Source organism: Oncorhynchus masou, chromosome 27 (assembly GCF_036934945.1).
Source record: "Oncorhynchus masou masou isolate Uvic2021 chromosome 27, UVic_Omas_1.1, whole genome shotgun sequence".
In the NCBI taxonomy this organism is placed as follows: domain Eukaryota; kingdom Metazoa; phylum Chordata; class Actinopteri; order Salmoniformes; family Salmonidae; genus Oncorhynchus; species Oncorhynchus masou.
The window spans coordinates 55,776,553-55,787,803 of NC_088238.1; the positions used below are offsets into that span (position 1 = coordinate 55,776,553).

General features: G+C 44.8%; 1 protein-coding gene across 1 annotated transcript; it reads right to left on the reverse strand.

Moving 5' to 3' along the window:
- Positions 1 to 7,025: 7,025 nt before the first annotated feature.
- LOC135516442 (protein S100-P-like) lies at positions 7,026 to 8,026 on the reverse strand. The gene is made up of 2 exons (XM_064940768.1): positions 7,575 to 8,026; positions 7,026 to 7,395 (listed from the first exon to the last, which is right to left on the reverse strand). Exons 1-2 carry the CDS (start codon positions 7,710 to 7,712, stop codon positions 7,255 to 7,257), a joined length of 279 nt encoding a protein of 92 aa, XP_064796840.1. The 5' UTR covers positions 7,713 to 8,026; the 3' UTR covers positions 7,026 to 7,254.
- Between the last annotated feature and the right edge of the window lie 3,225 nt (positions 8,027 to 11,251).

The following is an 11,251-nucleotide window of genomic DNA, read 5'->3' on the forward strand; positions in this document are numbered from 1 at the left end:
CGTGGCTTCAAGCAGCTAGCGGCACGGGGCTAGCAGGCTAACAGAATGGCCTGAGAGGGATGACGCGACGGAGGGAAGTCTGTTGTGGCCCCTCGTGCAGTTACATCAGTGGACGGATCAGCAGGGCTCCGTGTGGTAAACCAGGCCAATTGGCAAAATATGTATAGTGGCCGAAGAAATATGTCCGAAGGGCCTCTTAAGCCAGCAGTCCAATGTCCTTTAGATGGCTAGCAGGCCGCAGATTAGCGGCTGTGCGTTCAGGGGTCGTTCGCTGCTATAATTCCAGGTGGGAAAAAATATATTTCAAAAACATCATAATACAATTTTTAAAACTAAATAAAAAAAATAGGTTCAGAGCTTGCGGAGCTTTCATGTCAGACTAATGCAGCCATAGAAATAACACTGGTTAAGCTTTTAATAAATATGAAAATAATACAATCACTCAACACCCCTATTGTTTTAACAGTCATGTATATGTATTCTGCTCTAAATCAATGGTTGCTCTCACTGCTTTTCATTAGCAACGATGACTAAGTGACATCTGACTTAATGACACATATCAGCAGGCTTTATGTCCACTCGAACTGGTTCATGATAAACCACGAGATACCGTACATGGCATGAGGCTATGACATGCAGCATTGGAATGTTTAAACCGTCGTGAGCCTGGGTCGTACGTAGAGGTTTCACTATGCAGACGCATTAGGACGTCTTGTGACAATCACCCGGAAATAAAGCACTTTGAGGCAGACATAAGGGAACACAGACAGAAGAGGGCTGTGTGTGTGTGTGTGTGTGTGTGTGTGTGTGTGTGTGTGTGTGTGTGTGCGCGTGCGTGTGTGTGCGTGTGTGTGTGGGTGTGGGTGTGGTACGTGTGTGCACACTGGCAGACAGCTGAGAGGAGCGAGAAGTGTGTCTCTGGTCTCCTCCCTCTATCCTCTGGTCTGGTCTCTCGCTCTATCCTCTGGTCTCTCCCTCTGTCCTCTGGTCTGGTCTCTCCCTCTCTCCTCTGGTCTGGTCTCTCTCTCTCTCTCTCTCTCTCACCTCTGGTCTGGTCTCTCCCTCCCTGGTCTGGTCTCTCCCTCTCTCTCCTCTGGTCTGGTCTCTCCCTCTCTCCTCTGGTCTGGTCTCTCCCTCTCTCCTCTGGTCTGGTCTCTCCCTCTATCCTCTGGTCTGGTCTCTCTCTCTCTCACCTCTGGTCTGGTCTCTCCCTCTCTGGTCTGGTCTCTCCCTCTCTCTCTCTCTCCTCTGGTCTGGTCTCTCCCTCTCTCCTCTGGTCTGGTCTCTCCCTCTCTCTTCTCTGGTCTGGTCTCTCCCTCTCTCTTCTCTGGTCTGGTCTCTCCCTCTCTCCTCTGGTCTGGTCTCCTCCCTCTCTCCTCTGGTCTGGTCTCTCCCACTCTCTCCTCTGGTCTGGTCTACTCCCTCTCTTCTCTGGTCTGGTCTCTCCCTCTCTCCTCTCACCTGGTCTCCTCCCTCTCTCCTCTGGTCTGGTCTCTCCCTCTGTCCTCTGGTCTGGTCTCTCCCTCTATTCTCTGGTCTGGTCTACTCCCTCTCTTCTCTGGCCTGGTCTCTCACTCTCATCTGGTCTCCTCCTTCTCTCCTCTGGTCTGGTCTCTCCCTCCCTCTACCCCTCCTCCCCTCTACTCTCCTTGCCTCTACCCCTGCTCCCTGCCCCATCACCTGTATCTCCTGACTGCCAAACCACCTCCCCTCTGGTCCCTAATCCAGAGATAAGCTCCTAATGCCTGCTGGAGAGAGAGTGAGACAGAGAGAGAGAGAGAGAGAGAGAAAGAGAGTGTGTGTGTGTGTGAGAGAGAGAGAGAGAGAGAGAGAGAGAGAGAGAGAGAGAGAGAGAGAGAGAGAGAGAGAGAGACTACAACCACCTAAAAGGAAGCGATTCCCAAACCTTCAATAACAAAGCCATCACCTACAGAGAGATGAACCAGGAGAAGAGTCCCCTAAGCAAGCTGGTCCCGGGGCTCTGTTCACAAACAGACCCCACAGAGCCCCAGGACAGCAACATAATTAGACCCAACCAAATCACGAGAAAACAAAAAGATAATTACTTGACACATTGGAAAGAATCAACAAAAAAACAGAGCAAACTAGAATGCTGTTTGGCCCTAAACAGAGACTACACAGTGGCAGCATACCTGACCACCGTGACTGACCCAAACTAAAGGAAAGCTTTGACTATGTACAGACTCAGTGAGCATAACCTTGCTATTGAGAAAGGCCGCCGAAGGCAGACCTGGCTCATAAGAGAAGACAGGCTATGTGCACACTGCCCACAAACTACCTAACCTACTGCCAAATGTATGACCATATTAGAAACACATTTTTCCCTCAGATTACACAGATCCACAAAGAATTCGAAAACAAATCCAATTTTGATAAACTCCCATATCTACTGGGTGGAATTCCACAGTGTGACATCACAGCAGCAACATTTGTGACCTGTTGCAACAAGAAAAGGGCAACCAGTGAAGAACAAACACCATTGTAAATATAACCATATTTATTTTCCTTTTTGTACTTCAACTATTTGCACATTGTTACTACACTGTATATAGACATACTCTGACATTTTAAAGGTCTTTATTCGTTTGAAATTTATGTAAGTGTAATGTTAACTGTTCATTTTTGTTGTTTATTTCACTTCTGTTTATTATCTATTTCACTTGCTTTGGCAATGTTCACATATGTTTCCCATGCCAATAAAGACCTTAAATTGAATTTAATTGAGACAGAGAGAGAGCGAGAGAGAGAGAGAGATTGAGTGTGTGTCTGTGTGTTTGTGTGTATGAGAGAGAGAGAGATTTAGAGAGAGGCGGAGAGAGAGGAGCGAGAGAGAGAGAGAGAGAAAGAGAGAGAGACAGATAGAGAGAGAGAGAGAGAGAGAGACAGAGAGAGAGAGAGAGAGAGAGAGAGGATATGTGAGAGTGAGGTTGCGCTTAACAACTTTGCAATCCGATTACAGTCTCAGCACATTTCCAAACAGTCCTTCAAGGTCCCTGTAAGTCCCAGAGAAGTTGGAGGAATTTAAGGAATTTGCTTATCTCTCCAACTCAAACAAGAATCTAGTACAGTGTTATTTGCAAAAGGGAATTTGATTCTCAATTACAATTACTTTGCATTATACTAGCATGATTTAGGACACATGGTATGTGCCGATTATATTCTATATAATTTTTTTATTACATTGTGCACGCACAGCATGACGGCAGTGTACCACAAGAGGGCAGCACTTGCATGGTCTTTTTGCATTCATTGTACAACTGTATGCCATTGACGATCAATAGGTAATAGGTAAGATAGGTAAGATAATCAATACGGAAATTCACCAACAACACTAATGGTTCTCCACAAGTACATAATGAGTTAGGGGGTGATTTGGGATTGGGCCTTATAGCCATTGCCTACAGTGGTGGAAAAAGTACTCAATTGTCATACTTGAGTAAAAGTAAAAGTAATCTGATGGCTCTTAGCCGTGGCCGCGTTCCCACATCGCCTCTCCTCCACTGGGGCTCTTAGCAGTGGCTGCGTTCCCACATCACCTCTCCTCCACTGGGGATATTAGCCGTGGCTGCGTTCCCACATCACCTCTCCTCCACTGGGGGAGATTAAATTGTGGCCGCGTTCCCACATCACCTCTCCTCCACTGGGGCTCTTAGCCGTGGCCGCGTTCCCACATCACCTCTCCTCCACTGGGGCTATTAGCCGTGGCTGCGTTCCCACATCATCTCTCCTCCACTGGGGCTATTAGCCGTGGCTGTGTTCCCACATCGCCTCTCCTCCACTGGGGCTATTAGCCGTGGCTGTGTTCCCACATCACCTCTCCTCCACTGGGGCTATTAGCCGTGGCTGTGTTCCCACATCACCTCTCCTCCACTGGGGCTATTAGCCGTGGCTGCGTTCCCACATCACCTCTCCTCCACTGGGGCTATTAGCCGTGGCTGCGTTCCCACATCACCTCTCCTCCACTGGGGCTATTAGCTGCGTTCCCACATCACCTCTCCTCCACTGGGGCTATTAGCTGCGTTCCCACATCACCTCTCCTCCACTGGGGCTATTAGCCGTGGCCTCGTTCCCACATCACCTCTCCTCCACTGGGGCTATTAGCTGCGTTCCCACATCACCTCTCCTCCACTGGGGCTATTAGCTGCGTTCCCACATCACCTCTCCTCCACTGGGGCTATTAGCTGCGTTCCCACATCACCTCTCCTCCACTGGGGCTATTAGCCGTGGCTGCGTTCCCACATCACCTCTCCTCCACTGGGGCTATTAGCCGTGGCTAAAAGTACCCAGCTGTCATACTTGAGTAAAAGTAAAGATACCTTAACAGAAAATGACTCAATAAAAGTGAAAGTCACCCAGTAAAATAATACTTGAGTAAAAGTAAAAAACTATTTGGTTTAAAATATACTTAATTATCAAAAGTAAATGGAATTGCTAAAATGTGCTTAAGTAAAAGTTAAAGTATGAATCATTTCAACTTCCATATACAAAGCAAACCAGATGACACAATTATTATTATTATTTTTCTGATGGATAGCTAGGGCCAACAGTCCAGCACTCAGACAGAATTTACAAAGAAGCATGTGTGTTTAGTGAGTCCACCAGATCAGAGGCAGTAGGGATGACCAGGGATGTTCTCTGTTTAGTGAGTCTACCAGATCAGAGGCAGTAGGGTTGACCAGGGATGTTCTCTGTTTAGTGAGTCCACCAGATCAGAGGCAGTAGGGATGACCAGTTATGTTCTCTGTTTAGTGAGTCCGCCAGATCAGAGGCAGTAGGGTTGACCAGGGATGTTCTCTGTTTAGTGAGTCCGCCAGATCAGAGGCAGTAGGGATGACCAGGGATGTTCTCTGTTTAGTGAGTCCGCCAGATCAGAGGCAGTTGGGATGACCAGGGATGTTCTCTGTTTAGTGAGTCCGCCAGATCAGAGGCAGTAGGGATGACCAGGGATGTTCTCTGTTTAGTGAGTCCACCAGATCAGAGGCAGTAGGGATGACCAGGGATGTTCTCTGTTTAGTGAGTCCTCCAGATCAGAGGCAGTAGCGATGACCAGGGATGTTCTCTGTTTAGTGAGTCCACCAGATCAGAGGCAGTAGGGATGACCAGGGATGTTCTCTGTTTAGTGAGTCTACCAGATCAGAGGCAGTAGGGTTGACCAGGGATGTTCTCTGTTTAGTGAGTCCGCCAGATCAGAGGCAGTTGGGATGACCAGGGATGTTCTCTGTTTAGTGAGTCCGCCAGATCAGAGGCAGTAGGGATGACCAGGGATGTTCTCTGTTTAGTGAGTCCGCCAGATCAGAGGCAGTAGGGATGACCAGGGATGTTCTCTGTTTAGTGAGTCCTCCAGATCAGAGGCAGTAGCGATGACCAGGGATGTTCTCTGTTTAGTGAGTCCACCAGATCAGAGGCAGTTGGGATGACCAGGGATGTTCTCTGTTTAGTGAGTCCGCCAGATCAGAGGCAGTAGGGATGACCAGGGATGTTCTCTGTTTAGTGAGTCCACCAGATCAGAGGCAGTTGGGATGACCAGGGATGGTTCTCTTGATACGTGTGTGAATTGGACCATTTTCCTGCCAAAATGTAACGAGTACTTTTGGGTGTCAGGGAAAATGTATGGAGTAAAAAGTGCATTATTTTCTTAAGGAATGTAGAGTGAAGTAAAAGTAAAAGTTGTCAAAAATATAAATAGTCAAGTAAAGTACAGATACACCCCAAAAATTACTTATGTAGTACTTTAAAGTATTTTTTAAGTACTTAAGTACTTTATATCACTGATTGTCTCCAATAAGGGGTATGTAGACAGGACAGTATCCTCAATGTCTATATTTATAGTTACAGCTTCAACGGGGTGGCAGTGTAGCCTCGTGGTTAGATCATTGGACTAGAAACCGAAAGGTTGCAAGTTCAAATCCCCGAGCTGACAAGGTACAAAATCTGTTGTTCATCTCGGACCTGCCTGGTGTGTTCCTTGTTCTTCATGATGCTCTCTGCGCTTTTAACGGACCTCTGAGACTATCACAGTGCAGGTGCATTTATACGTATGCATTGAGACTTGATTACACACAGGTGGATTGTATTTATCATCATTAGTCATTTAGGTCAACATTGGATCATTCAGAGATCCTCACTGAACTTCTGGAGAGAGTTTGCTGCAATGAAAGTAAAGGGCTGAATAATTTTGCACGCCCAATTTTTCAGTTTTTGATTTGTTAAAAAAGTTTGAAATATCCAATAAATGTCGTTCCACTTTATGATTGTGTCCCACTTGTTGTTGATTCTTCAGAAAAAAATACAGTTTTATATCTTTATGATTGAAGCCTGAAATGTGGCAAAAGGTCGCAAAGTTCAAGGGGGCCGAATACTTTCGTAAGGCACTGTATGCATGCAGCTTTTCACACTTACATTTATAAAGGAAATATGCAAGGAAATCGCTCTGAGGTGTAATATTGGTTCCCATTGCTGTGAGATATGATACCGTTGTGGTTGGATTAAAGTTCACTTCCTAAGTGGTTTGTTTCAAGGTTTAACGTGCATGTTAAGACCTACACAAGCTAAAAATAGGCATTGGATCTGAGCGGCTAGTTTTCAACTGAACACCCGTGTTCTTCTATTCTCTTTAATATGATTGACAAGTTCAATTCGGTGTGAAGCCTCTGGCTGCACGTTCACTTCATGTGAAAGATTTGTCGTTCTGCAGAAGTATTCGTCTCTATAATGTCTCTCGTCTCATGGGGTGAGCAGAGTGCCACTAATTTAATTCAGTTTTAAACATATCTGTTGCACCAGGGGCCAAAATGACCTGTGTTGCCTGCCGTTCACCTGTGGTCCCCCGCGGCCTGTATGCCAAAACTCTCTGTAGTTCTCCCTACTGAACAGCCGACCGTGTATAAAGTGACTGAGTTTATACGTCGACTTGTTCTTTAAGTGGTGCACAAAATAAAAAAGACTGAAAAGACCAAATAAATGTATTTTTTGTAAAAGTGAGTAAATACAGGCCCACTCGATAGTCACTGTTTCAAACGCTCCCACCTTGCAGGCACGAGATTTATTTACATTTACAGCCACAATTGGAAGTCAAGACAACCACACAAATGGATAAAGATGCATTTAGTAAGAAAATGATTATTAACTGATTATAAACAGAAACAGGGAGATTGGGGGAACTCTGGTCCGGCGGACAGGCACCTGCTACTTGCTGCAGGGCGTGACTCGACCACACAGTTCTGCACGAGGAGCTCATTTCTTGGGGCAGCGGTCGTGGCAGGCGCAGGTGAGAGCAGCGACCAGGACCACGAACTCATTGAAATCCACCTCAGAGTCTCCATTATGGTCCAAAGCCTTCATCAGCTTGTCACAGTCCCCAGGGTTCTTAGAAGCCTGCAGAGAGACGGAGGAGAACGAGGAGGTCCCACAAAACAACAGGATTCATCTCAACGACTGTTATTCACACAAATAGCGTGACGTATAAACTAGAATTGACTTCATGGATGGGACAATAAAGAGTTTTTGAATTGAATACATTTTGTCTGCAGTGTGGCGTTGGCAGTGTACAGTACCTTCAGGAGAGAAGGCAGCTCCTTTTCTATCATGGTTTTGAGCTCAGCCTTGCTCAGCGTGCCCTTGTTGCCTTCGGCTCCAGAGTACTTGTCAAAGGTCTTCAGGAGGATGGCCATCGCTGTCTCCAGTTGGGACATGACTGCTACTGGTGATGATAAAGTTGGGGCAACAACTCCAAGGCTTCGGCGACCGGACAGGAGGAGAGGTGAAGGCACAGACCGGGTGGAATTGAAGTCTGCTTTATATTCTGCTCATGTATTAATGTTGACTGATGTTTGAATCAAGGAACTTACTAAAGCCACTGTTGGCTCAGTGCTTGGGAGGTGGCAGTGACCGATAGTGTTTGATTTGGGGGAGTTTACTGTTGTGTCAACATTATCTTAACATCAAAACGCCTATTGCAAACTTTACCTCAATGTCTGGCTCCATAGAATGCTGTCGTGCCACTTTGTCAAAATTGGATTTGATTCAAGAATAGTTCAAGTGTTCTTCGGGAGCTGTTTGGATCCTTGTGCGTTGTGACTGTTTTCCTTCAGAGCTGCTGTTAACTTACTTTTGAGTGGCTTTTTGGACACAGGCCTGATGAGTTTTGGTTGGCTACATTAAATGGTTACACTCCGATTAGAGTGTTTCTGTACGAATATTCTGTAACTAGAGGTGAGATAAGATCACATCATATTCTTTGATCAATACCACATGACCTGACCAGGCATAATGCGGGACTATAGTTGCAGTGTACGAGAGAATATAGATTATATACCGAACGAAAAAAATAAATGCAACATGTATAGTGTTGGTCCCATGTTTCAAGAGCTGAAATAAAAGATCCCAGAAATCCATACGCACAAAAAGCTTATTTCCCTCAGATTTTGTGCACAAATTTGTTTACGTCCTTGTTAGTGAGCATTTCTCATTTGCCAAGATAATACATCCACCTGACAGGTGTAGCATATCAAGAAGCTGATTAAACAGCCTGATCATTACACAGGTGCACCTTGTGCTGGGGACAATGAAAGGCCACTCTAACATGTTCCATTTTGTCACACAACACAATGCAACAGTTGTTTCAAGTTTTGAGGGAGTGTGCAATTGGCATGCTGACTGCAGGAATGTCAACCAGTGCTGTTGCCAGAGAATTTAATGTTAATTTCTCTACCATAAGCCGCCTCCAATGTCGTTTTAGAGAATTTGGCAGTACGTCCAACCGACCTCACAACCGCAGACCACGTGTATGGCATCGTGTTTATTGGTTGTCAATGTTGTGAACAGAGAGCCCCATGGTGGTAGTGGGGTTATGGTATGGGCAGGAATTTTTCAATGAATTGCATTTTATCGATGGCAATTTGAATGCACAGAGATACCATGTTAAGATCCTGAGGCCCATTGTTGTGTCATTCATCCGCAGCCATTGCCTCATGTTTCAGTATAATGCACGGCCCCATATCACAAGGATCTGTACACAATTTCTGGAAGCTGAAAATGTACCAGTTCTTCCATGGCCTGCACAATCACCAGACATGTCTCCCATTGAGCATGTTTGGGATGCTCTGGATTGACATGTACGACAGCGTGTTCCAGTTCCCACAGGCCACAATCAACAGCCTGATCAACTCTATGTGAGAGAGGTGTGTCACGCTGCACGAGGCAAATGGTCACCAGATACTGACTGGCTCTCTGAGCCTCACCCCTACCTTGTTTTTAAAGGTATCTGTGACCAACAGATGTATATCTGTATTCCCAGTCATGTGAAATCCATAGATTAAGGCCGATTTAATTCATATCAATTGACTGATTTTCTTATATGAATTGTAACTCAGTAAAATCTTTAAAATTGTTGCATGTTGTGTTTATATTTTTGTTTTGCGTAGTTTCCCTAGTCTTAGATGAAGTGTTAGCGGGTCCCAGTTCTGTTTGTGCTGTTTAGCCAACATATCTGGAGCCAGGCTAGAAGAGGGTATCCCCACAGACAGAACAATGAGACAGATATTTCACAGGATGTATAAATGTGAAGCACCCGGTTGGTGTTTCCACTAACTACCAAATATGGTAGTGAGAGGAAGCACACTGGCAGGCAGTGGGAAAAGATGGAATGAGGTGGATTTTTGGCCGACATTCTGCACATTTTCTCATCGATTAAACATTTGATTTTTATACAGTTTTCTGTTCCCAAAACTAGAATCTGTTAAAAGAACAAAGTAAACTACGTTTTATAGACTTCACTCTTTTCAAAGGTTTAAAAAAATGCAAAGGCGAATTGAGTTATTGCACACTTCACAGAGTAGGCGTTCCGTAACGGAAATATGCAGATAATACTAGAACGCGCCAATAGGATATGTGATTGACTCTGCCCACCTCCTTCTTTGTTCTGCACACTCTGACTCATTTGTTCCCATTTGAAACGACAAGCTGTGGTCTATCTTGGTTAAGTTATGAAAATCTTTGGGTATCTCTGTTCTGTGTGTGAATCTGGTCACCTGTAGCACTGTTTCCTGGAAATGCTGCTCTCTTTTCTGGTAAACATTTATGATCCCTATATAGTGACGCTTTCTTCCAAAGACAACCTGTGTGTCTGCGTGCATCGCAAAATCAATACATTTTCAGTCTTCTACATCTTACAGTAATCAATCATCCGCTGAATTAAACATGTTTGTTCAATATCAAAACACAACTTCATATATCAGATGAATCTCTGACGATAACAAGTAAACGTGTAAATAGGAAACCAAGGATCTTGCCATACGGTGTTAGCAGTGAGAATGTGTTGCTGTGCCTAACAATTCTGTCTTGGTAGGAGTGCAGCCATGGTTACAAACTGTTGTTTGTTTTTATAAGATGTGAGTAGGTGTGTGTCTGCTTACCTTGTAACTGCAGGACCGAGTGACTCATTGGGGCAAGTTGTAGGATAATACATTAATATATATAATGTGTTTAGCGTTGACAACTATTGTGAGCATATCATTTGTTAGCTGTGAGCAACTGATAAGAGTGTCAGCTAAACAGCTCTTAATAGCTGAAATGTACACGATCTGTTACTCAAATAATTTCACAACGTGTATGAGTGTGTGTCAATTTGTAAGGCAATCACATCTATTGTTATTGTAAAACTGTTCTGTTTCTCATTTCTGTTCATCCTGTAGTCGACAGCAGACGAGGGGCCACGGTTACTACCTGAGATATGAGCATATACTGTCACCACCGTCTGCTCTGTTTCCATTTCCTGTCACTGACCTATGAGAGAGCCTATGAGAGAGCCTATGAGAGAGCCTACGAGTGAGCCCCCAGATACCATCATTTCCACTGGTGATATAACACCAGTCAAACCGAGAATCTTTAGGCTGCATCTCTGGACTGGATGATGCTCAATCATTGGGCATTTTTTCAATTCTACTGTATGTTCCATTTGCAGTCATTATTATTGTCAAAACGCACTCAGTGATGTGTCTCTTGTGTCGTATAATTTCCTCTTTTTCTCTTTCTCTTGTCAGACACATGGACATGTACGTGCGCACACACACACTGTTCATGTGAACACTGGCTTTTGCATAGGTCTAAGATACAAACCAGAGTTAAATAAAGAGTAACTATTCACAGATCTTTGTAAAAGTACCTCATTGCACAACCCAAATTTACATGAGTTTCTCTTTCACTTCCTCACTGGAGAATAAAATACATTCCA